Here is a 27,417-nt window from a genome sequence, read left to right as displayed (position 1 = left end):
CCCCGTTTCCCCCTCTTCTCTGGGTGGTGAGGCTGGGAACCCCCTGAAGGAATCCTCCTCATCTTCGGATGACTCGAAAACCGCCCTCCACCTACTACTGTCCCTTCTTCCTGAATACTCTTCCCCATCTGATTCTTCTTCCTCTTCTTGTCCTGATTCTGGGAACCCCTCGAACTCCCCTTCTTCGTCAGTGGTGCTGAAGTGTTCCTCCCAGAACCTAGCCAAGGGCTGAGGCTTCCTTGGGTACCGGAGATGAAACGTTCCTACTAAAACCTCATCATCAACCGTTTCTGCCGGTACCCAGGTATTTTCGGACTCCGGTTCCCCTTCCCATGCCACTAAGTACTCCACCTGTTTACCCTTCCACCGAGAGTCGAGTATTTCTGCTACATGACTGCTGCTTTCCCTCTCTTCTACTTCCGGTGCCGCGGGAACCTCACCTTCACGTCCCAAAAATTCCCACCCCTCCGGTATGGTGACAGTAATGACCTATGGATTACTGGATGCAGTTTCACGTTGTCTGGCAACCTGAGTCTGAAGGCCACCGGATTGACCTGTTGTATGACTTCGAAGGGTCCCAGTCGTTTCGGCCTCAATTTCTTGCACCCGCCCTTGAATGGCAACCCTTGTGTTGACAACCACACCCGGTCCCCCACCCTTATGGTCTCTCCTTCCCTTCTGCTCCTATCTGCCTGCTTCTTGTATTCTTCTTTGGCCCTATCCAAATTCATCTTGAGCAGTTCCCTGACAGTACCCAATGGGAAAACAGTGGAATAGAAAAGGAAGTGAATTCACAGATGATCAAAACTGTGCCATGAAGAAGGAAGCAAAATACCAAAAGTACACATATCAGCTGCTGAAAGCTCCTTACAGTCGCAATTCAGTGTTTCAAAGATCTTACAGTGATGAGACCTTGAAACTTAAAAAAAAAGAATCTAAGAGTTGAAATCTTAATTAATAGCAGGATTTCTATACAGACTGAAGCCACATCTGTGTGCAATATAAATGTGAAGGTTTTATCCTACTACAGGGACAGTGGCTCACCATATCTTAGCAATTTTTCTAGTATAATTTTTTCACTAATATAGGCATTTTAATGCACAGTTTCTTGAAGAAACAGAATTTGAAGAAGAGTGGGTTTCCAAAAATATCTGTGTTCTTGCTCATCTATTGTTTCAGCAAGTGCAAATTAGATAAGTTTACATTAAAACTTGAACCAAACTGATTTTTTTCTCCCGGATGCATATGCAAGGTGGCTCAGGGCAGAAGACCTCTGCCTGCTGCTGAAATCCATAGCAGGGGGAAACAGGTCTAAGTGGTATTTAAATTATCAGCAGGACACATAGTATAGCGCCATGGCATTATACAACTTCAGAATGCAGGTTAAAAATGTGTGTTTAAATATGCTCCCATTTCAAAATCTTTCACAAAACCAATAAAATGAATTTGTGGCAAGCTGTGCTTATTTAGTGAGGCTAGAAGAACATTACTGAAAAAGACATTTATCATAATAAGGCAAGGTGCTGCGTAGGAGGTATTAAAAATATAAAAGAATGAAAATACAGTCAAATCCTGAATATCTTTTGAGAATGAACAGGAAGAGAGAGAAAATAGGGAAATGAGGATGAATTCTAATGGGAGAGGGAGAGAAGGGTGTCCCCCCCCCCCCCGGTTTTCAGAAGAAAATTAAAGAAAGCATTGGATTGTATTATGAACCTGCAACTGAAGAATGAGCACATGGGATTTAGTTTCCTTTGATGAATGGCTGTCTCCATTCCATATCTCCGTTGTGGCCAAATCCTGCAAAAATATGTTTTAAAGCTACAAATAAATGCTTTGCAGGTAGGGGCAGCATCTATACTGGAGAGCGTGTGGGAGTGGATGGATGCAGCAAGAGGGAGTTCTAAGGCAAGATCCACTCTTTCCTTGGAGAGGCAATTAGATTTGAGCCCTTCAGAGATATTCCCTTTACCCCCCTCCACCACCCCAACTTAAATTGTGGGAAAAAAGAAAAGGTCAGTGAGAGGTAACTGACTGTGCCGTCTGTTCCTGTCACAATTGTGCCTTTTGCCCCTTCTTTTGGTATGTATATTCGTCATAACAGTAAAACATACACACACAGAGATATGTACAGATGTTCCCTTATGTCAAGATGCCTTACAAGTGCTGGGAAAGAACCTCATCTTTCCAAAACAGCATTTGCTTTAAAGCGTCCCGGCACTGGACTGCTTTCATCTAAAAACTGCAATCAGCTTCAAATATGGGGCGTTTTGAAGCAAAATGTTCTCACTTTGATACGATTGTGGAAAGTTGTGCTTTAAAGAGATCCTTTCTTAGCTTCTCTAGGGAGTTCACACATAGGAGAGACACACAGCATAGGTAGTAGGCAGAAGAAATGAAGCTGTATTCAAGCCAAATCCAATACAAACTTATGTCATAAATAAATCCCATTTAACTCAGCAGAGTTTATTTGTAAATGAACATGTATTGAATTGCACTGTCAGGATGTCAGAAGACATAAAGGAAGCGGGGGAGGGCAGCTTTCTTGCATTAGGGAGGAGTTTCTCACTGAATTTAATGTATGAAGTCTAGTCCTGGAAGGGAGTACCAGTAGGTTCTGGAAAAAGTGAGGAGTTATGATGGGGATATGCAATTCACAAGTAGACTTGGAAACTATGGTTAGGTGATGATGCTACACACCAGAGGCAAAACCCAGTATCTCCTCTGCCTCCCATTTATTAGCTTCAAATCACCCCAGCGATATTTTTTTCTCTTACATCAAGTTCTAAAAACCCCAAAACACTGACTAGCCTTTGGCAAACTTAACTAGATTGATACGGCCTGGAGAGGGTAAATTGGTGTTTTGTTTTCATATCTTTTTCTCTTCTTCTTTCCCATCCACTGACCCTCTCTGATACTGTAAGCATTCACCCCTTGGTCATACCATTCTCCACTATCTCAGCAAATCTCAGGACCATGGACTTGGTGGCACAACATCCAGTTTGGCCCTCATTCATGGAACTGATGAGAAAAACAGCAAAGCTCTTCACAGCCTGGGGAAAAGGAGGGCCTCCTGTTTTTCAACAGCGATTTATCATGCCTATTAATGGTAGTGCTTTAAAATATATGTTTATTATGCCCTAAGGCAGCTTCTGTGATATTCTCTTTAGGTTAAGTGAGCTCTTTTGAAGTCCTACAGCCAAAACATAATTGCACATATCTTTTAGTATTTTGAGGGCTAAAGTTAAATGATACTGTAGGTATATGGAACAGCCTCCTGTTGTGTTGTTGTTTTTTTTAAAAAAAAAGATCATGAGATTGTGATCAGTTGCTGAGGGCATCCTAGTGGTCCCTCTCACCACTATTTCTTTAGTCACATTTGGAGCATCCCATGTCTGCATATTATTATTATTACTACTACTAGAAACTGTTATGGCATCTGCTGTATAATGTCCAGATTAGTTTGGAGAAGTTCCGTTTAACAGAACACTGACAACGCAGAGATGTCCAGCAGAAGTTCCTCACTTGTTAAAAGCAAGCATGAGGAATACTGTATGAGGTCCATAAGCACACAAAAGATGCATGCTGCACTAATGACATGCTTGCCAGGGTCCTGTGACTCCTGGTTTTACAGACATTTCCATAATTGATGTCTTTTTGACTTAGCAGCTAGGAATCTCCTAGGAAGAGTATCCAGAATTTAGCTATCCAGCAAATTTTATTCATTTATTTAATTGCTCCCTGTGAAACATCCTGAAGCTATTTAACAATAAAAAAACAACAGTACAGTAAAAGGTAAAGGACCCCTGGACAGTTAAGTCCAGTCAAATTCAACTATGGGGTGCAGTGCTCATCTCCACTTTCAGACCAAGGGAGCCAGCATTTGTCCACAGACAGGGAAACATGTGGCCAACATGTTTAAACTGTTTCTGGTGCATGGAACAGCATGCCCGAGCACCCAAAATGCTGTTTACCTTCCTGCCACAGCATTACCTATTTATCTACTCATGCTGGAAAGCTTTCAAACTCCTATGTTGGCAGGGTCTGGGACAAAGCAACGGGAGCTCACCCCGTCATGTGGATTCAAACTGCTGACCTTGTGATCTGCAAGCCCAAGAGGTTTGGTGGTTTAGACCACGTCCCAACATATCTAGAAGACAATTTCCAAGTCCAGTACGGGCCCAGGCTAGGATAAAATCCTCCACTTAAAAGGCTAGTTGGGAAAGGAAAATCTTCAACAGGTGCCAAAAAGATAATAGGGGTAGCACCTGTCTGATATGTTATAGGGGTGTGTTGCTGATATGCTTCAAATCTTCAGTCCTAATCTCTGCCTCTAAAGGACTGTGAACAGAAACCAAATGTTGGAATACTTCTGTGTCTTTTTTCAACTGGTGTATTGCTTAATTTCACTTTGAAGTGTACAGCTTTGGGATCACTTCCTATACTTGTGATTTGATGGACAATAATAATACACCATAAAATGACATTTTTGTGAGCGCATGAGTGAGCCCTGCATTTGCAGATTTATTTGAAACATTTCTGCTTCAGCCTTTACTCTTGCAAGAAAGACTTGGTGTGTTCCACTTCTCCCTCCCTCCCTCCTTCCCTCTGAGCTGCCAACTGCATGTGTGGTTCACTCTTTGATAGCAACTCAGCTATCAAATAGCTGCCAGCTGCATGTGTGGTTCACTCTTTGATAGCAACTTAAGACAAGGATGGGGAACTTGTGGTCCTCCAGACAGCAGGACTCCTAACTCTCATCAAACCTAGCTGACATGGCCAATGGTCAGGGATGATGGGAGCTGTGGTCCATCATCATCTGGAGGGCTGCAGGTTTCCCATCTCTGTAATAGGTCATCAGGTGCACTAGATGCCACTATGTCTCTTTAAACCAGTTTATACATTATAGCTTCCTCTCCTAGCAAACATGAAAGTATTTACCATTGGAGGTTTCTTGCGGCTACAGGTTACCTAGGGAATATTTACAAGGCTAGTACTTTTCAGTCTAAAATAGAACGTAGACATTTTTCAGCCAAGTCTTTTATTTCATTCAAAATAGGTACTTGTGGCTAAGTGACATGTCCAACCCCACCTTCTGACATTTAATCCCAGGTGTTTGATATTGGGTTTAAATATCTAAAGCAAATTGGTACAAATTCCTCTTAAGGAATTAAATTGCAATGTCTGAGGTTTTGCCGTTGCTGTCCTGGAATTAAAATGGTACTTTAAAGAAGAAATCCCTTAAACCCAAAATATGTACAACACAAACTCTCTTAAACTAGTCAAAACATGTCTTGCCTACTAATGAAGCTGGCAATGAAACAGAAGCCAAAACAAGTCTGGGGATAAGTCTGCGTGCAAAGGAAAGGGAGATACTGAGATACAACAAGAAAACAGGAGCCTTTTGGCCTTTTACCTTTGGAAGGTACATTTAAATGATACCACAACATATGATTAGGTGGCTAGGGTTTAAATCGCTGCTCAGACATAAAGCTTCATAAATACGATGCAGGTATAAAGTGCCACATTCTCTTGTGCAGCATGCATTCCTTTATCCCTTCTGTACTGTGGAGGAAGATCTACATAAACATATGCACACATTACTTTTGGGGTAATAAATTAATGAAAGGTGTACAAACATCACTTCCCCAAGGGAAGCCCCAATGATGGCAAAACCAGGAGGCTGTAACAACCCTCCGGTTCACGTTGCAATGCATCATTCTGACGTTTCTCCTTCAGCTGCACAGGTCACTGAAAGAGCTGCATGAAATGCATGCTTCCTCAAGGTTAGGCCACTTTTCCATATGTGGAGAAGGGAGTATTTATTGCAAGAAATGGGATACCAACAGAGCAAACTCACATATTACAAAGTTCCAAAAAAGCTTACAACTTTCCAAGTGTGTTGCTGGCAAATTGAACGCTGAAGAATCCAGGCAACAAGAGCTTTTGGTACCCCACCTCTCACCCCATGCTATACCCTCAAAAATGGCTGAAAGGGAACATGATTAGTTCGGCCACTTTGGCATAAAATAACTAGTGGGCATTTATACATTGTTCTTGTAAATAAGAAAGGCTGAATTGCAAAATTCTAGAGCAATTTCTCAACAACAGTTGTGGGAACAAAAATACCTCACTGCACATATATTAGAGGACATTTGTGGAAAGGTTTCTTATTCATTAGAACCGAGTTTTTTTTCATTCCTGAACCCCTTTCCTTTGGCCATAGACAGTGCCCCAACAAGTGATAGGATCCTGAGGAGGAGAATGGTGCATCTCTTGTATTGAAAACTATATGGCTAACTTTTTGCTCACTTGAATAATATACCAATGATCAGATATGGGGTTTAGGAGAAATCCAGTTCAGGCTGACTAGCAACCAGGAGGAGTGTTTACTTTCATGTCCATTAGGTTGTTCATTAGCTTAGTTCATCAAAAGCTACTTGTACTAGCATTTTTTAAAAAATGTGCTTATTCTGAATCAGGCTGAATTGATGGACAGAACAGTTGAACTGCCTTTTGGATTTCCCATTACTTCTGAGATGGACAAGGATTCATCCAAACAATAGATTTTTTGAGCAAACATTGCTCTTTGCCTACAAGCTACTAGGGAAATTGCAAATCATCTTGTAGCTTACAGCATTTTTAAAGCATGTTTCTAATTAGCACTGTAATGCTCTTATTAATTTATATATAGCTGGAAAAGTTAGTGCTGTGTATTGCTTTTCCTGGATTATGTTCCAGCCTAATGTTGCTTCCTTTCAAAATGCTGAGATTTTTTTCTCATTGGTAAGCTTTATGAACAGAAGGCAATTGGCAAAGGAAGGAATGAAGGTGGTGCTGTGGTCTAAACCACTGAACCTCTTGGGCTTGCTGATCGGAAGGTCGGAGCTTTGAATCCACACAACAGGGTGAGCTCCTGTTGCTGTCCCAGCTTCTGCCAACCTAGTAGTTCGAAAGCACACCAGTGCAAGTAGATAAATAGGTACCGTTGTGGTGGGAAGGTAAATGGCATTTCCGTGTGCTCCGGCACTCGTCATGGTCCTCTGTGCGCCAGAGGTGGTTTAATCATGCTGGACACATGACCCGAAAAACTGTCTGTGGACAAACGCCAGCTCCCTCAGCCTGAAAGCGAGATAAACCCCACACCCCACAGTTGCCTCTGACTGGACTTAACCGTCCAGCGGTCCTTTACCTTTTACCTTTACCTAAATGGCAAAGGACAACCTGCAAAGCATTCACTTTCAAAATTGCCTTTATTTAGATGGTGTAATCCAAATTTAGATTGTAGATACTTTCAGTTTTCCCCAAATCACAAGTCTCAGAGCTTATCATGTAAACATTGCTTCTCTATCAAACTGCATACAAAAGATGTATAAGCTAGAGATAATATTTGTGCAATACATTTTAATTACTTCAATAATATATTAAAAAATAACCTGATTAGTTCGCAGATAACAATGAATAACTTTTCCAATATATGTTACTACAAAATGGAACCAAAAATAATAATAATCAAGTTGTTGTTTTTTAAATAAAAAAACCTCAGGACTTGAGAGAATTAAATTCAGCTTAATCATCTGGAAGTCAAAACTTTCCAAACTCTGTTCTGGACTCCTAGTACTTACTAATACAATGAGGGATCAATCACTTTGTTAAAAACAAAAACACCAGGTTTGATGTTTATATTGGCCTGAGAGCTCTGAATTCAAGCAGTACACAACTCAGAATTTTCACTAGTCACCATCATATACAGGAATATGAAGACCAAAGTAGTAAAGATATTGAGGTTATCCATCACCAGATCACCTGTTGTTTTTTTTAAAGGGTAAATGCAGAGGCAAACCCTTTTGCCTTCAGACTGGGGCCATGAAATGGGATATGGTTGATCCTGTCCCCATGCTGTATTCCCAATCCAAATGGCTTCCTTCTTCTCAGCTGCTTTGGTCCTGTGGGGGATCTTGTACAGATGTTCACAAGTATACAAATCCATGATTGTGAATCCCCCACTGCCCCAATCCAGCTGTGTTGCCTTGAGTCACAAACCAACTAAAAACACTTTTCTAGTCAGGAATGTGTACATTATTGGAGATTCAAATCAGAGAGCCAAGTTTGAAGCTAAGCCACTATACATATTAATTTCGCCCATATACTTTAAACTTCAAATACCTAACAAGTACATAAATTAAGGTGCAAATCTTAGCTAATTTTTAAATGTATTCCAAAGACTTATCTTTTAAAGATAAGTACAAACACACAGCCTATCATTATCAAACCCTTTTTGCTAGATTAGCCTTTGCCAAGTTTGCTGATACCCAGTATCAGGTTTTTAATATCAAAATATGAAGAGAACGATACCGTTCTTTTGTAAAACAGAAACTGCACATTTAATCCAAAAAAGTTTCAGAAATATTAAGTCAGAAAGATAACAACAGAAGCAAGGCTCCAACCTCCAGTAACCCAGTTATTAGATTTGAACTGTGCAGAGAGTCAGTCAGTGGACAGAGATTTCCACTAGTTTATGGAAAGAAATCCTTGGGAGTGTGTGTGTGTGTGTGTGTGTGTGATATCTCAGAAATGAGAAATGTTTCACTTAGTCCAGAGATACAGGTTAATATTAACAGTCATTGAAAGTGATTGATGAATGAATTGTTGCAGTAAATTAACTTGGCCCTATAAAGTTGGGGGTTAAGCTGACATATCAAACAGCGTGTTTGACAATTTGCATCCTGCTCACAAGCCCCTCTATGATGTCTCTAAAGGGTTCAGCTGAATGACCTTGCAAGACAACTGTGTGTGTGTGTGAAAGCCTGGCCTACTTGATCAACAGATCCACACCTGGAGGTAAAGAGAAGAGTAGTAAGCACCATATAAGAAGTTGCCTATACCTTGATCGAGTATTGGCAAGTTACATTGCCGCGATGAATTCAAATTAATCGTACTACACAAGCTGAGGGGGAAGCACTCGTGGATTAAAAATGCATCTTGTGACAAAGCAGAAGTGATAAAGATGGGCACATCATTTACTGAACAGCTTCACAATGAGACATGACTGGAAACTCTACTACGTAATTTAGCACATCATGATTTTGTTGCTCCCCAGATGATGAGGCCAAGGATAGTTGCTCCTGCAACAAGCACAAGAATGAGGATACACAATTTCTTGCGGGACTTGCGCTGTGGAGAAGCAAAAGGGGAGATTGTCAGCGTAGAAATTCCTGAACTGAACGGTTCAAAGTGTTCCATCGTCAGATGATCTACCATCCAGTTCTCACCAGTGGCATGGAAAATTGTGTTTTAACATTTCAGACTTCAGGTGGGGATACCCATGGTTTGAATATTGCTCTTCCATTTGAAGCAAATTCCCTCCATATAGAAAACTCAACATTAACAAAACCCTACAGAACCCAAAACTGAGACAGTTCACATGTTTCGTTGAGAGACAGAGTGCAAGTTGAGAACTTGCAAGTTAGAAATCTCTGGCGATTTCGAGCTAGCAACCATGCAATCCTAACTGTGTCTACTCAGAAATAAGTCCTACAGAATTCAATGCAATTTACTGTTAGGCAAATTGGCTTAGAATTGCAGCCTTAGTCACTGTTTAGATTTACAGAAAAGACTAAGTTATAGGCACTCAATAGTTTGCTTTTAAAAACTGAAAGACCCCAGCTCATAGGGAAACTTATTAAAATTTGTGGTACTTAAATCTCTCAACAACTTTTTAGATTACACATGACTTATTTTGCTCATAAAAAGAATAATCTTACTACTGGGGAATCAGAACTAAGTAGGTTTTATGAATGTAACATTCACAACTGTGCTAAAGTTAGTTTTTATAAATACTATACATGTGATGGGACAGTCTGTCCAATAAACGTGAGAGCACACCTCTTAAAAGTCACTTGCTTTCCATTTCAGTGCAGTGTATTAAATAGGTTCATGGTCATTACGGTTAACAAATGTTTTCAGTCTGTGCCTCAGGGCTGTCCCCAGGTCAGCAGTCCTGGGCTTCCCCTTCCTTAAGGGCTTTTGCATGGCTGAAATGTATCCTTCAACTGGGATCATAGTTCTTGCTTGCTTGGAGAGAGGATGGTTTTGTGTGTGTAGAGATCTCTTGACCTTCTTATGATTGCAACACACGACTCTTACTGTACAAAGGTAAAAGTCGCATTTGTTGCTCTGCCCACTTTGGTCTCTGTTCTCAGCCACTTTCTGCTTCTGCTGCATCCCCTGAACTTTGACCATGATGGAATGCAGCCCTCAGCCTGAGAAATGTTTCCCAATACTGTACTACATTATCAGGCTTGCCAATTGAAACTGCTTTTAGATTGGGCCTTATCCACGGAGGCCCAAGTGGCACCTGTGGATCAAACTGCATCTCCCCAACTTAGCTATCCATGAAACGTTGAAACAAAGTGCTTGCTACAGTTATCCATCTTCTGGTCATGGCATGGTTTAATGTACATGGAGCTGCCTTTAAAGGCTTTCTGTCTGTCCAAAAGGAGTTGGCAAGGCTTCTGGTGTGTGAGTGTAATTCAAAGTGATGGTTTTGATTTAAAACCCAAGATGGCCATGCCTCAAAGCATCTGAAGGACCACCTTCTCATATAATTCCCTTGTCATAACTGCATTGGAAGTCCTTCTCTGGATCCCTCCACTTTTTTGAGATAAGGGAGCTGCTGATTAAATTGTTGCTGGCATCCACCTGTCTTTGAAGACGATGGAGCAATGTGCCTTGGAGGTTGAAAGATGGGTGCTTTTCTGTTTCAGCACCACAGATCTGCAACCCATCCTGTGGAACCAAGAGGTCTGCTTGTTGCCTTCTAGGTCAGCATTCAGGAACCGTACAAAGATATTCCTGCCCATGCATGATTTTGAGCGGTGTATATTTGTGCTTTAACTCATCCTGCCTCCCTTATTACAAATGGAATGTTTAGTATGTGTGTTTTTTAATACGATTGTAAACTGCTCTGATTTTTTTGTTGGAAAAGCAGAGCATTAAAAACGATCATTAAAAATATGGCCTAGAGGAGAGTGAGTCACCTGTACCTCAGATTGCTAGCCTCTTAGTAAGTCTGAGAATTAAGCTTCGATTTTTTAATCAAAGGATGGAAAATTCCCAACATAATCTAGCTGCGTCTGCTCATATTTACCTGGTAGTCTGCTGCTCTGGACAACTGCTGATTTGCTTGCTGGACATGGACTTCAGCTGTTTCTACATTGGCTTCTATGCTGTCTTTGAGGAGAAAAATAAACCACAGAGGCTTTAATCTGAAGGCAGAGTGAAATTCTCAAAACAGAGATTGCTCTGGAACCTTCCATCTTTAGTCCTGTTACTTGACTATGACACAGGAAAGAGGGGGCAATCCTAAGCACACTTATTTGCAAGAACGTTCAGCTGAAACAAACCAGGAAAAAACTGCAGGTAATAAAGGACACGGGGTGGATGGTGGCTCATTCAGCTTAACACATACACCCTCCCAACAATACCAACCCATTGACATCGCACCCCCTGCAACTTGGGTGTCTGGCTAGCATGAGAAGGGTTATGGTGATCCAACTGGCTGATTCACCTACCAGTCAGATGCACAGGCAGTTCTGGTGGGAGGCTGCTACATGTGTGGGCAGCAAGGGGCAGCCCCTGCAATCCTTTGACCTGCCTTGCACTTTTTTTCCAACATGGGAGTGCGGAATTATACCTGAGCCTCCACCTGAGATCATTACAATGTGCATTATTTGCTCCTGCTGGCAGCAGTCAAAGATGAGGCATTGGCAGGGACATACATATTGTACTGATACTGGGACATGAGACAAGTTGAACTACACATTACAGTGGGTAACTTTAAGTAGTGGAAGGGTGGGACTCAACGCAGAATCATCATTTTTAATGGCAGCCCTCTACTGTCCTCCCCCTTTTCTTTTCTTTTTAAAGGTGTGATTCCAATCCCACTAAATGTGCTTAGGATTTTTCACCCCAACTAATAGGCTTCGGTGACACATGCAGAGAAGGAAAACGTAAGCTATTTCCCCAAGGTATGATCATAACCGGGACGCGGGTGGTGCTGTGGGTAAAAGCCTCAGCGCCTAGGGCTTGCCGATCGAAAGGTCGGCGGTTCGAATCCCCACGGCGGGGTGCGCTCCCGTTGCTCGGTCCCAGCGCCTGCCAACCTAGCAGTTCGGAAGCACCCCCGGGTGCAAGTAGATAAATAGGGACCGCTTACTAGCGGGAAGGTAAACGGCGTTTCCGTGTGCTGCGCTGGCTCGCCAGATGAAGCTTTGTCACGCTGGCCATGTGACCCGGAAGTGTCTCCGGACAGCGCTGGCTCTCGGCCTCTTAAGTGAGATGGGCGCACAACCCTAGAGTCTGGCAAGACTGGCCTGTACGGGCAGGGGTACCTTTACCTTTTATGATCATAACCAACTTGTGGAAACAGACTGTATCCTGGACAAAAATGACTGCCACCATGGTGGCAGTGCTCACCCACTCTATATGCAGGCACAGTTTTTCATTAAAAAAAAAAAAAACTGTTTAAAAGTCCAGCTCCTGTATACTTAAAACATAGTTTTTTCTTATGCATAATGCCTTTTCTGTCAACTCTTCATTCTGAACATGCTCTGAATTTAATCCTAGGAGGGCACAGCTCCTTTGAAATCTGAAAAGCTGTCAAGAACCATGTAAGTTGTAATACAAGAAACCAAGCTGAAGTACACTTTTACAGTGGCGTAGCGTGGGTTGTAAGCACCCGGGGCAAGGCACGTAATTTGCGCCCCCTAACCCATGGATTGCACCCCCTAACCGTGGATTTGCGCTGTGGGTTAAAGCCTCAGCGCCTAGGGCTTGCCGATCGAAAGGTCGGCGGTTCGAATCCCCACGGCGGGGTGCGCTCCCGCTGCTCGGTCCCAGCGCCTGCCAACCTAGCAGTTCGAAAGCACCCCCGGGTGCAAGTAGATAAATAGGGACCGCTTACCAGCGGGAAGGTAAATGGCGTTTCCGTGTGCGGCTCTGGCTCGCCAGAGCAGCGATTTCATGCTGGCCACGTGACCCGGAAGTGTCTCCGGACAGCGCTGGCCCCCTGGCCTCTTGAGTGAGATGGGCGCACCAACCCCAGAGTCTGTCAAGACTGGCCCGTACGGGCAGGGGTACCTTTACCTTTACCTTTAACCCTAACCCCCAGATGTTGCGCCCGGTGCAGCCGGCCCCCCCTGCACCCCCCACACTACGCCACTGCACTTTTCCCACAACAAAACAGAACAGCCCCTTAAGCACATTTCATATTGTATCTCTTTTAGCCTGAAATATAAGGCAGCTACATGTCAGTTAATAAAATCCAGAAAGCGCATGGGCATATTCAGATTCTTCACAAGCCAAATTTTGCCTAACCAGATGATTGGGAAACAGCTAACTCTAGCTTTTATCAAATTACCGGGAGATTTCTAGATGCTAACTGAATCCAGCTACTGTGCCCAAATGTTATGCTTACCTATCACATCTCCTTGTTCATGAATCATCATCCCCAGATCTTTAAATATTTCATTAATATCCAAAATGTCTGCCTGTAAACACAGAAGATGTTCATGTTTATACATCTCCAACAGCCCTTAGCACAACTGCAGGAATTCACTCCCAGCAACGTGTAGAAAAAAATGGAAAAAGTGACAGGACAAATGGTTGGGGGAAAGAGACTACGAAACCACAAAACAGCAAGCAGCACACACAAATCCTTTAACATTCACCATGCTACTTTTAACATATCTGGAAAACAAATTGGATGTCATGTATTTGCATGTGGAATGTTTTAGCTAATTAATTAGGGTATAACCATGATCAGTTCCAGTCCTGATAGCTTTGTGTTAATGAGACACCAAAGTGTTCAACTCTGTGCAATCCATGTCTTTTTTAAGGTACAATCTAGTCTCCCTGTTTTAGCTAGATAAATCAGAGGTGTAATTCCTCCAATGAAATCAATAGGATCAAGTGGGCCTAGACTGTGCCATTTAGCAAAAAAATCCGTTATCTTTACTTAGACACTGTTTCACTCCATTTATGGTTTAGGAATTAAAATTCTGAAATATAGATGTACTTTGGTGAGCATGGTTCACTAGGTGGTGCAGGATAAGACCTTTTCTTTGGTTTTAGAAACTGACATTCAATCAATCACATGGAAGCACAAGACTTAAGGGCAACAAATACTGGGGTAGGGAGAACCAATACCACAAGAGAAGTTTTTAAAAATACACTGTCAAATTAAGGAAAGAAAATTCCACTCTTGATCTCAGTGCATTTCTAAACTTTGCCCTCTGCTCACCTCAAGCTGTCTGATGGCAGACTCTCTCTCCTCAATAAGACGAAGGTCATCTTCTGTGATTTCTTCTTCTAGTACTTGGGTCTGAGGCTGGCTATAAGTTAAAGCACACAGGATATCCAAGCAGATTATTAATTAATATACTTTACACAGGAATGTTGATTGCTAGCTGCCACTGACAACCAGATTGTGGGACCTATTTGAATACCACACACAGTACCCACCGAGTGAAAGTCATTAATGGAAGCTCTTAAGAGAAAATACATATAAAAACTGTTAAGTTTTTCTAACAGAACAATACAGGATTAAGATCACATCACACTTTGGCAGTGAAAGCACCACACTTATGACACCTCATAAAAAAAAAAACTCCAACAGCTTTTATTGCCTACCTGTGAGTGATTTTAGAATTTATAGCAATATTATGTGTACGCACAGTTTTTTTACCTAGTTTACTTAATTCAATAAATGAAACAATGTCAGGTTTTACAGCACTTCCTACCTGTCCCAGGACACAAGTGTTCCTTCTTTGTAGCTTTCCTCTGGGGCACCACCCTGCAAAGTTAAGAGATGGAAAAACAACTTATTCTGAGGCATGGAATTACGTCTGCTTCAATATGACACATCCACAAAAAAGAAGGTATAAGGAAAAAGGAAAAGGAAAAGTTGGATCAGCCCAATTTAATTTGTGTTATATCCTTAGCATTCCCTGAAGGGGGAAAAGTAATGCAATTGCAGGTGTAAGTTTCTACACTAGGGGAAAAAATGACACTGGAATAAATGCTTGCCCAGTTTTGGATTATTCCTCCCACATTGTTTAGGAACTCTCCAGAATGGTTTCTGGGGTGGCTGTAGCTGGAGTGGAAACAGAAGAGGGAAAACTTCCTTCTGTGAACTTTTTAAACTTAACTCATCTTAGGATCCAAGTCAATGTCTCCCCCCCCCAAAAAAAAAAAAAATCAGTAAAACAGAAAAGAAGCAAGACCACTTCAGTGTCATAACACTTCTTAGAACCACCTTAACTTCTTGCTCACATTAGGTTGGTCTGGGCCCTGCTAGACCATACCCAACAGTTATGGAATATTTAATGCACAAAGTAGAGCAGCCATGATAGAATAAGATGGATGAATTTATATTCTCTTAGGCAGTGCTTTTTTCTTAAAAAAATAATGTTTAGGGGTACTCTCATTTTCCTACTCATACTGATGTGCTGCCCCTCAATGAGGCCAAACTTAGATTCACAAAATGTTTAGGGGTATGTGCACCCCTGCATCCGCCCCCCCCCCCCCGGAAAAAAGCACTGATCTTAGGACTCAGCTAGACAGGTAAAGAAAAAGTGATTTATATGTGCTGTATGCGTTATATAACATCCAGATGGCGTCATGAAGTCCTGTTTTTCTCTACCTGTTTTCCCTGTTTAAACTTACAATGCTTTAAGCTGAAACACTTCTAGATCCAGCCTTGGGTGTTAATTCTTGCAAAAGCTTATTTCACCTTTATGCTAGTTTCTGCTGCCGTAGATGCTACTAGCTGAGACCTGTTTGCAATTATGTGGAGTATCACATGGTAATTCCTACTCACGTAAATATCACTCAGCTTCAGATCAACAAACATGAGAAACCACGCCGTGTTCCCCAGGCAATTGCCTGCAGAGCCACATGCTGACAAAATCAGGCATGCTGACAGGGTCTTCTGGGTCCTGCATGCTATTGTATTCAAACCCAACTCTGACCACATGAACGTTTCCCGTGTTCTATTCCACCCCAACCAAAAAGCTCCACCCTTGCTTGCGGCCCTAGGAAGACATCTTAAGGCAGCCCTGTTCAGGGAAGTTTTTAATCTGTGATATTTTAGTGTATTTTTGGTTTTTATGGAAGCCGCCCAGAGTGGCTGGGGAGACCCAGCCAGATGGGCGGGGTACAAATAATAAATTATTATTATTATTATTATTATCTGGTGCTTTAATAATAACAATTTAAAAAGCCACAACTTTTTGTTGCAGGTGAAATTCAAGAGCTTGTCATTCATTTCACAAATGGAGCTTAGCAACTGACTGCATGTGAAACACACATTTCACCATGCATCCTAATATGGAGATAACTGCTAAAGTAGTATTAGAGTAGATAAATGATAAATTCTACCCTGATTCCTCCATTATTCTATGTAATTTGTTTATTTGTTTATTTTTTAAAATTTATGTACCACGTGATTGTAAAGAAAACCCTCAAAGTGGTTTATAAAAGGTAAAACAGTATAACCAATAAAAATTTACAAACCTACTTTAAAACATGCAAAAGTTAAAACACTGAAACAGATTTTATACAGTGGTACCTAGGTTTTTGAACAGAATGTGTTCCGGGAGTCCATTCGACTCCCAGAACCATTCGAAAACCCAAGTGTGGCTTCTGATTGGCTGCAGGAGCATCCTGCAGCCAATCAGAAGCCGCGGAAGCTGCACCGGACGTTTGGCTTCCGAAAAATGTTCAAAAACCAGAACACTAACTTCCGGGTTTTGATTGTTCAGGAGCCGATTTTTTCGGGAGCCAAGGCGTTCGGCTTCCAAGGTAGAACTGTAAATGGAAACATCACACATACATTGGTGTATACTTACTGATACCCTAGAGCTGGCTCGCACTCTGGCTACAAATTCTCTCTCTTTCTCAGCAGCTTGTCTTTGGACCCTCTGGAAATTCGTCAGTGCTGTAGTGAACTCATTTACAAGTCGGTCCTTCTGTATTTTTCTCTGACGCTAAGGGGCAAAATGTAATATATATTACATACGTGATAAAATAAGATAAATTTATTGTACAGTTGTTATTTAACTGGACCGGAGTTGGTCATCTGTTTATTATTCAGTGCAGGAGTTTTCTACAAGCTGCTGAACAGAAGCGGCATATATGACTGCACATTTCATTAAGGCAGACATCAAGTAAGGTCAGGGGCGACATGGACAAAAGTATTCTACACATTGATGCATCCCCGCTCTCTTTTCAACTATACAGTGTGGTGAACACACATTTATTTAAGTTGTGGAGGGGCATTTTATTACTGCAAAGCCTCTGGCCAATGAATGGTGCTTTTTAGGATGCCAAAGCCTTGTACATCAAGGCTTTGGAATGGATCACAGTGAAAGTCCAGCACTTGCACAGATAGGTGGACAAGTACAGCAATTTTAAGTTGTGCCATGCTGGAACAGGATCACATGTACACCCCTTCCCCTGAAAGGGACCCACAGTAAAGATCTGCAATTAATATGCATTAACGATAGTGTAAAGGGCTTCATCGCTAAGCAACAGTTCAAAATTGGCACTCCGTAGCTATCCCCTAGTCCATGCTGGGTTCTAGCTTCTGACAGAGAGGCAAGAATGCAAGAGAGGCAGTCATTTAAACCAGTGTTGCCCCACCTAAGCACTACTCTATGAGAGAAATTTGGTGCTGTGTGTCCTGTAGCATAAAAATGCTACCAGGATGACAGTGGTGAGATGACTGGCAAAATAATTTTCCCCGGAGTTAACATGACGACGCCTCAATTTTTAACACGATACAGAAGAAGCTGAAGGAGAACGCTATATAATTGCACATATTTTGAGCAAGTGGGAACCTGCAGCTCTCTGGATATTGTTGGACTCCAATTCCCAAAAGCCTCAGCCAGCATGGCCAATGTTCAGTGATAATGTCTGTTGTATTCCAACAATATCTGGAGGGCTACAGTAGTGCTGGATTTCCTCTGCTTTTATTCCTTCCTCAACGCCAAACACAGGCAGACCTGTACTCTTTTTGATGGAATAATGAGAAAATATTAAGCTATTTGTTAGAATGGCTGTAAGACAATTGCCCTGAAATGAATGTTAATTTCATTTCCCCATATAATACCATACAAGCACACTCACAGTTAAGACAAAAATGTCCAAGTTCTGCACATATTTAGACTGCTTAAACCCCACTAAAGTCAATAGGATTTAAGCAGCCTAACTGTGCACAGGATTGCAGTCAAAATGATTAAAATGATCATAATCCAAGTGCCTGTACCAAAGTAAATCCTATAATCCTAGTAGTTCAAAAAATACTTGGCCTCTTAATTATACTACAAACCAAGTTCCATTAATGTATTTTGCTTGATATGCCTCAGGAGTAAAATGTTTTCAAACACACATGGCAGAAATGAAAAAGGCAGTTTTAGGTTGTTGTTGTTTTTTTAAAAAATAACACATTTTTATACCTGCTCGCTTACTGAAGGCAGAGATCCAAACTCCTTAATGTATTTGTCTGTCTCTTTGGCAAGTTGGTTTGTATACTGCTGCTTCTGCTGCCTAAAACAGAAAGTTATAGCTCAGTGACTGAATTACTCAACCAACGTTTTTACTCCATTGCTGAATATCTTTAGAAATAATTCTTCAGGAAAGGCACCTATATTATTTAATATTTGCAAAATAACTGCTGGTTCCACTTCTATAGAAACCAAGAATGAAGAATTGAGAAGTAGTGGACCAAACTTTGCTTTAAATCTTTTTTTAAAAAAAATAAAAAATGATAAAGATTGCATTTGTCTGACAGGTTGATAGATGGGCCATGAAAAGTAGATTCAGTATTTTAAAATGTAAATAGTCAATATGGGAAGGGGAAAGAGAAAAAACATTTTAAATTATGACTAACACCATGTTCAGGAGGAGGCTTACATATTCTTATTTGGAAAAGGATAAGAGTAAAAATATCTCTCGCGCCCCCCCCACCCCGGAATTATGATCACAAGTTACTTCTAAGGAAAAGAACATATTCTAATGTAGAACCATGATTTGAGTAGCAACATGATGTACTTGATTACTGTAAGCATTCCTTAATCAACAGCTCCTGCGTCTATTGAAGAAAAAGGCCATCTAGAGAACAGGTTGCAGTAAACTCTTCCTGTTTTAAAAAACACAAGGCACCCTGATCTACCCGTTACATCTGGACAAAGCACTGGCAATCAGGCCCAAGTGGAAGTTGGTAGGCATTAGTTAGCGTGCCCAGTGATATTAACTGCAAAGCCAGCTCTTTTAGAGTCCATGTATATGCCCAACATCCCTCTTTCAGGAGATTCTATTATTATTTGCAGCAAATCTCTCACTAATGAGCAGGGGCACAAAAGATATTAACAACCAAGATCTGTAGAAACCACCAATAAAAACCTGTAGGCACAGGACTGTAAAAGGTAAAGGTAAAGGTACCCCTGCCCATACGGGCCAGTCTTGACAGACTCTGGGGTTGTGCGCCCATCTCACTTAAGAGGCCGGGGGCCAGCGCTGTCCGGAGACACTTCCGGGTCACGTGGCCAGCGTGACATCGCTGCTCTGGCGAGCCAGAGCCGCACACGGAAACGCCGTTTACCTTCCCGCTGGTAAGCGGTCCCTATTTATCTACTTGCACCCGGAGGTGCTTTCGAACTGCTAGGTTGGCAGGCGCTGGGACCGAGCAGCGGGAGCGCACCCCGCCGCAGGGATTCGAACCGCCGACCTTTCGATCGGCAAGCCCTAGGCGCTGAGGCTTTAACCCACAGCGCCACCTATACATCTATAATCATGTGGCTTCAGGCTAATCTAAATAATACATTTGATAATCTACATAACCTTCTGGTGCATGAGTGACACTTGCCAAGATCACACTGTAGAAACAATGCATTCCTAATTTCTTTCTTTCTTTCTTTCTTTCTTTCTTTCTCTCCTTCGCAGTTATTTTGGAATACATTCCTTCTTTTGATTTCATGCTATACTATACTGTACTTTTGCATCACTTAACAAAACCTAACTTGCTGAAACTGTTGTCAAAAGCCTAAGAGTCATTTCCAAAATGCCGGAAGTAGCAAACATGAAAGTGGTTTGAACTTTTAAAAGAACCTCAGTGGGCTTTGTTGGCTCTGTACATTCTTGCTTCCAACACCATCTGGGTGCTTAATAGTGCGAACAATGCAACTTGGAGGATTAACAAGTCAACATACAGATAAGATGTTGGTTTATCCCCACACTCCTTTTCTGTTCTCAAATGTTTCAAAGACGCAGAGCACTTTGGTAAGACAGGAACACATATTGAGAGGCTATCTACAATGCAGTTAAATGAAGGTCATCTCATGAAGCGCTTACAGCTGTTGCCGCAATTCATGCGTGTCTTGTGGCGTTCCAAGTTGATTCAGTACTCTTTGTATTTCTGCAGCTGTTTGCAAAAAGAGGAAGAGGGTTTTTGTAAATGATACATTTCCACCACAATTTCATGCATCTCTAATTGACAATTCAGAAACATATACCAGTTGACAGAGCTGTGGCAGGTCAAATTCAGCGAAGTTTTCAAAAGCAAAGCTATACATACACGTACACAAAAAAGATCATGTTACAGCTGAACTGCTGAAAATGAAAGCCTTTCAAATCATGTTTTTAAACTTAAAACATTTCAGGAGCCCCAATGCACCTTTTGTCCATCCTGTCTAGTCCAACATGCTCTTCTACAACAAAATGCCTATGGGAACCCTAAAAGCAGGAAATATGTGCAAGAGCACTCTCTCAATGTGTGATTTCCAGCAACTTGTATTCAGAAGCATATTGCCTTCAATACTGGAGGTCATATAGGTAAAGGTAAAGGAGCCCTGGACAGTTAAGTCCAGTCAAAGGCGACTAAGGGGTTGCGGTGCTCATCTTACTTTCAGGCTACGGGAGCCAGTGTTTGTCCACAGACAGCTTTCCAGGTCATGTGGCCAGCATGGCTAAACCACTTCTGGCGGAACGGAACACCATGATGGAAACCAGAGTGCACTGAAACACCATTTACCTTTCCGCCGCAGTGGTACCTATTTATCTACTTGCACTGGTATGCTTTCATACAACTAGGTTGGCAGGAGCTGGGACAGAGCAACGGGAGCTCACCCCGTCGTGGGGATGCAAATCACCAACCTTCTGATCAGCAAGCCCAAGAGGCTCAGTGGTTTAGACCACAGCACCACCCGCATCCCATTAGAGTTAATATATTGTCATCATGACTATATGCATTGATAATATCCCACGTGAATTTGTCTAATCCCTTTTTTAAAGTCATTCAAGTTGGGAATCATCTTCACTTCTTGTAGCAGTGAATTCCATAATTTAACTACACCCCTTGGTCATTTTGCTTGCCCTTTTCTGCAGCTTTTCCAGCTCTACAATATCCTTTAGGTGCGGTGACCAAAACTATTTCAAGTGTAGCTGCATCATGTGCATAAAAAGCAATATTATATTGGCTGCTTCATTTTCAATTCCCTTCCTAATGATTTCCCCAAAAGGAATTCACCTTCTTCACTGAACTATCCACCACCATCACAACCCCTTTCCTGATCCCTTTCTTGGTCAGTAACCACCAGCTCAGACTCCATCAGCATATATTTGAAGTTGAGATTATTATTATTATTGCCCCAATGCACATCTCTTTATACTTGCTGCATTTGCCATTTTAATGTTGATTCCCCAATCTGGAGAGATCTTTCTTTGGAGCTCTTCAATATCACTGTTTTATTTTATTTTACCACCTTAAATAAATTGGTGTCATCAGTAAACTTGGTTACCTCGCTGCTCACCCCTAATTTCAGATTATTTACCAATGAATTAAAAGCCCTGGCCACCAATATAAATCCTTGGAGGCAGCCCACTTCTTACATTTGCTTATTCCTACTCTCTGCTGGCTGTTCTTTAGCTAGTTACTGATTCATAAGGTTATTTCTCCTCTTAGCCTGCGATTTCTAAGCTTATCAATATTAACTAGTGACTACCTGATCATCAGTGGGACGCAGGTGGCGCTGTGGGTTAAAGCCTCAGCGCCTAGGGCTTGCCGATCGAAAGGTCGGCGGTTCGAATCCCTGCAGCGGGGTGCGCTCCTGCTGCTCGGTCCCAGCGCCTGCCAACCTAGCAGTTCGAAAGCACCTCCGGGTGCAAGTAGATAAATAGGGACCGCTTACCAGCGGGAAGGTAAACGGCGTTTCCGTGTGCGGCTCTGGCTCTGGCTCTGGCCAGAGCAGCGATGTCACGCTGGCCACGTGACCCGGAAGTGTCTCCGGACAGCGCTGGCCCCTGGCCTCTTAAGTGAGATGGGCGCACAACCCCAGAGTCTGTCAAGACTGGCCCGTACGGGCAGGGGTACCTTTACCTTTACCTTTTACCTGATCATCCCCATCTACTTGCTTGTGGAGGCAAATAGCTCCTAGAGGCTACTGAGACAGAAGCTGCCTCTGCAGATACTACGTTAATTCTTGTCCACCTATATGCTTGATAAAAGTTATCTTTGAAAGAATGCTTCAAATCAATTCACTCAGAGGGGAAGATAAGCTAGTGGGCCTGGGTGCCCTTTGGATTCCCTCCCCCCCCAAAAAAAACCCCCAAGTCTTTCCAGTCCTCTTCCTAAAACCCTGGAGAGTCATTGCCAGTCATATCAACAATATGACTAGATGGACAAATGGTCTGACTTTCGACAAAGCAACCCCCTATGTTCCAGACATACAGGTGTCAGGGGTGGAGCCCATGGGTTGTGAGCCACACACTCATTCAGTATGTGGAGCCAAAGTTGAGAACAGTACTATCTTACTACCCTCATTCAACCATACAGCATATGAACAGTTGAGCAGGATTTGAACCTACGTTTCCCATGTCTCAGCCATTATTAGTACAGCAAGTTGGAAGTCAGGCTGAGGAAATCACGCACTCAGTGGCCATGATATCCATTCATAAAGTCGCTGACTTTTAGGAGCCATTTACTGTTCCACAAGGCACAAGTGCAAAGCCCTTAGAGATGTGCAGAATGAATCCTAGTTACAAAGAAATGTGGTTAGAATAGGGATACAGCTCAGCTGCACATGTTATGAATAAATGCCACCTGCTGGCCATCTTGAACTGACATAAGCATCCTAATTCACTAACAGGAAAGTGTTTGTCGTTGTGGATCTTCTACAGTGGTACCTCAGGTTACATATGCTTCAGGTTACATACGCTTCAGGTTACAGACTCCGCTAACCCAGAAATAGTGCTTCAGATTAAGAACTTTGCTTCAGGATGAGAACAGAAATCATGCTCCGGCAGCGCAGCAGAAGCAGGAGGCCCCATTAGCTAAAGTGGTGCTTCAGGTTAAGAACAGTTTCAGGTTAAGAACGGACCTCTGGAATGAATTAAGTACTTAACCAGAGGTACCACTGTATATTGTAGGTGCTAAAGGCTTACAGGGAACCACTTGCATTTAGCACACAGGATGCAGAGTGAGTGCCCTGAACGCCACATAGAGCAGATGATCCTATCAACTCTTGCCTATGTAACCCCTTGCACATCTATGCTAGAGGGTCGCTACCATGGTAACGCAAAACACCAAGTTCATGGACTGAAACGGAATACCAAGTCATTTTCATAATCAAATACTAGGTAAATCCAAAAGGAAGAGATTCCATCTGATCAGCCTGGATAGCTCAGTTGGTTAGAGTATGGTGCTGATAACGCCAAGGTTGCAGGTTCGAACCCCGTATGGGACAGCTGCATATTCCTGCACTGCAAAGGGTTGGACTAGATGATCCTCAGGGTCCCTTCCAACTCTACGATATTTTCATAGCTGCAATACTCTCTTTGTTCATGTCCTAAATTGACCAAACAGCAACAACCTAACTTAAAAATTAGTTAGGGCAGACCAAGTTAATTAAGACTTTAGACAACCGAAGTTTAATTGGAAAGATCATTTTAAAGCCAATGAGCTGTCATGTTCTTACATCTTATCGTTTTCTTTATGCTTGAATTTTAGCACCTAGGATTCTTGCAAAGTTTAGCTTAGAAAAGTTACCCAATACTGCCCTCTGCAGGATGCATTGTGCAACAAGTTGCTAAAGTTTTTCAGCGGTGCTCTATAAAGAGCAGGCCTTTATGACTACACACATGTGGCAGGGCTTACCAATGCACTTGTTTTGCATTTTCCTTTCTTTTGACCTCATTTCATTTAAAATAAATATATATGTTAGCACAAACAGGTTCTGGACCTTCTCTTTCTCCTCAGCTAAATGTCAACAGCTTGCAAAAGTGGGGCTGTGCCTTCTAGTTTCAATTTGAAACCATAGACTTCTTCTAAACAGCAAGCACATGTTTTTTTCTCTGACAGGGCCCAACTATGTCCCTGTTGATCTCAACCATGGAGAGCAGTCATCAACAGCCTCTCTCAGCATGTTCCTCCTCCATTCCAACTGCTCTCTTTTCTTTCCTTCTGTATTTCCTCCTACCAGTTTAGCACAGAATGCTGAAGCCAACTTGCGGCGGGTGGAGGCAAAAGTGCCCTCTAGACAAGCAGATATCCATCAGTTATCTGAGTTACTAACCCACGTTTTCCCCCTCTAGCCCAGCTGCCCACATATATGTCTGTCAGTCACCTAGGACATAGGAGATAGTTATCAAACCCTTCCTTGCATAGAGGGTTTTCCTGTTCTACCAGATGAATGTATTTATGTATTATTTTCTGGCTGAAAATGGTCCTACAATTCAGATTTATATTTACAATTTAATCGAGCTCCACAGAGAAGAATCTTCAGTGAAGTGAACGGGAATCAGCTAGAGAAGGAATTGCCCTTTATTGCAGCATTCTTTGGGAGTGGGCTTTTTCTACAGGAAGGGCAAGACATAAATTCAATAAATAAATTCAGTATATAAATAAATTCAACTGTTGTTGGACTACAACTCCCATCATCTCCAGTCACCTTAGTAGCTAATAGTTATAGATGATGGAAGTCACAATCCAACAACATCTGGGGACCTGAGATTGAAGGACACTGCTCTATTGTACGATTCAACCTACATTAGGTGGAATGGGAGGAGAAAAATGGTATACAGGAAGTTTTTGACTACAGTCAAATGTAGGTACTTAATTATTCTTTCAAATCACTGCACAAAAGTCACCTTAAAGAAGATAACTGCCCCAGTTTTGCAATCAACATAGCAGGTTCAAAGAAAAAGTGTCAGCCTTTACCTCATAATTTGGAGCGTTTATTATGCTAAATTACAACCAGAAACTCCAGGGTTTAGCCTCATAGCACATCATGCAGCCTATTTGCAAAAGCTAAGCAGTTCTAGTTCTGGTTAATGATACAAAATGCATTCAATAAGAACTGCATTATATGCCCATAGCATAAGAACTTTGCATTCGCTACCTGAAAATAAAACTTGCATTATAATTAACTCCTTACACATCACATAGGCCTGACGTATCACCTGCACAAAGCAATTGTCCAATTAAAGAGAAACAAGTTACATCATTAGAACTTGTTTGTCTTGTTTAGTCATTAAGGCAAAACCTTCGTAATAATCTAGTCTGGGTGCTAGAGCAGTGATTACATCATCCATGTGGGCTGATTTTTCTGATAGCAAATTCCTAGTACTAGTAATTTATTTTCTCCTCCCTTGACCCACACAACACTCCAATGTGAATTTAGCTCCAACCAAAATGCTTCAGAAGTTAACAGATTAGGCTACCAAGGTTAAATAGATTGTGATGTTGACAGAGTTTAAGGAGCCTCCCACTTCCTACCAGTCATTCATTCACCGTCTTTTAATTCAAGGACTTTGGCAATACCAGAGTCCTGAAGTGGAAAAGAGGCAAGAAATCAGGAAGAAGCACTATTTGGCAATTCATTCTCTAGATCCGCACAGGACCCTATGAACCCCAAAGAGAAATTATTGAGAGAAGTACTCCCACTGCGAGCTTTGCAATTTCCATGCTTTCTACCAATTTTGCAGAGAAAGAAATGGATGGCAAGCTCTTCACTCCCTTTCATTTCCTACTCAGGGATCTCCCCTCTGAAGCCTCCTCCCATTTCAAGATTTTATTTTAGTATTAAGCATCTCAGTGTTTAAAACTTGGGGCACCCTCTAACTGAATGTTTCAGTTCTTATGAATGAAGTAATATGCACATTTCATCAATGGCCAACGTTCTGAAGCAGCTGCAAACAGCATCATGCTCCCACCCCAAGCTCTTTTAGCACTCAGTCCTCTTTTTCATCTTTGCCAGTTCTACAGCATCTGCCCTGCCAGCCCAACCATAAGTGCACAGGAGTCTCTCTTTCCCATGTGGTTTCCCTTCCCTTTCAGAATTTCATCACACACAACTGGGGAACCTCCCAAGGGGCTGGGCATTGCCACATAAAGCAAGATGAGTCAAACTGGTAGAAGAAGCTTGTATGTGCCAGAGAGAAAACAAATGTAGCAGCAGCCACCAGTCATTTAAGCAAAGCATGAGTGGGAAACCTATTGCCCTCAAGTTAGCTTCATGTCTCTTCCCCAGCAGCACTGAGAAGGTGGCATGGCAGCATGAGAGCTAGGAAGAGAAAAGTGGGTGGTCCCACCCACCATAATACAACCCCACCCCCACCCCAGTAGCACATTACCCCCAAGAGAATATAGCCTCTCCCCATATAAACCGCCCTGAACTCTTTGTTCATCGCCTGAGGCCTTTCTTCATGTGCCTCCTCCATGTGAGATCCTGAGAATGGACATTCTCTGTGGTGGTTCCCTGTTTGTGGAATGCTTTTCTCCTGAGAGACTCGCCTGGCGTCTTCATTACAGAAGAGGCCAAAATGTTGCCCTTCAACCAGGCCTTGGGCTGATTAATGTTCTACAGCCTTTTAAATGTGTCTGTGAGAAGGGCAGAGGGCCTTTTCAGTGGTGGCGCCCACCCTGTGGAACGCCCTCCCATCAGATGTCAAGGAAATAAACAACTGTCTGACTTTTAGAAGACATCTGAAGGCAGCCCTGTTCGGGGAAGTTTTTAATGACTGATATTTTATTGTATTTTTAATATTCTGTTGGGAGCTGCCCAGAGTGGCTGGGGAAACCCAGCCAGAGGGGCGGGGTATAAATAATAAATAATAAATTTATTATTATTATTAGTAGTAGTAGTATAAGGGGGGTATTGTTTTGCTGTTTTGTTTTCCTTACATTCATGTTTTTATCTGGCATTTTATTTTGTGAACCACCCTGAGATCTTATGATGAAGGGCGATATATAAATCAATCAATCAAATAAATAATTAAGCCCTTGACAAATATAATGGTTCCCCACCCCTGAGAGAAAGGTATATGAGAAAGGGAAGCAGGCAATCCATACATTCAGAAACA

At 42.1% G+C, this 27,417-nt stretch overlaps 1 protein-coding gene across 2 annotated transcripts in view; it reads right to left on the bottom strand.

Annotated features, from left to right (window-relative positions):
* Positions 1–7,234: 7,234 nt before the first annotated feature.
* Positions 7,235–27,417, bottom strand: part of STX7 (syntaxin 7) — a 29,032-nt gene continuing 8,849 nt past the window's right edge. For both annotated transcript variants that reach the window (XM_079970697.1, XM_079970698.1), the window contains exons 3-10: positions 20,413–20,482; positions 18,519–18,609; positions 16,911–17,048; positions 14,802–14,854; positions 14,303–14,393; positions 13,478–13,550; positions 11,150–11,232; positions 7,235–9,174 (exon numbers count right to left, since the gene is read on the bottom strand). In XM_079970697.1, the coding sequence (XP_079826823.1) occupies positions 9,079–9,174; positions 11,150–11,232; positions 13,478–13,550; positions 14,303–14,393; positions 14,802–14,854; positions 16,911–17,048; positions 18,519–18,609; positions 20,413–20,482 (695 nt within the window). In that variant the 3' untranslated portion in view covers positions 7,235–9,078. The remainder of the gene's footprint in view (positions 9,175–11,149; positions 11,233–13,477; positions 13,551–14,302; positions 14,394–14,801; positions 14,855–16,910; positions 17,049–18,518; positions 18,610–20,412; positions 20,483–27,417) is intronic.

This window comes from Podarcis cretensis, assembly GCF_951804945.1.
Source record: "Podarcis cretensis genome assembly, chromosome: 3".
Classification (NCBI taxonomy): domain Eukaryota; kingdom Metazoa; phylum Chordata; class Lepidosauria; order Squamata; family Lacertidae; genus Podarcis; species Podarcis cretensis.
Note: the sequence above shows the minus strand (reverse complement) of the source record. Positions and strands in the feature narration are given on the sequence as shown.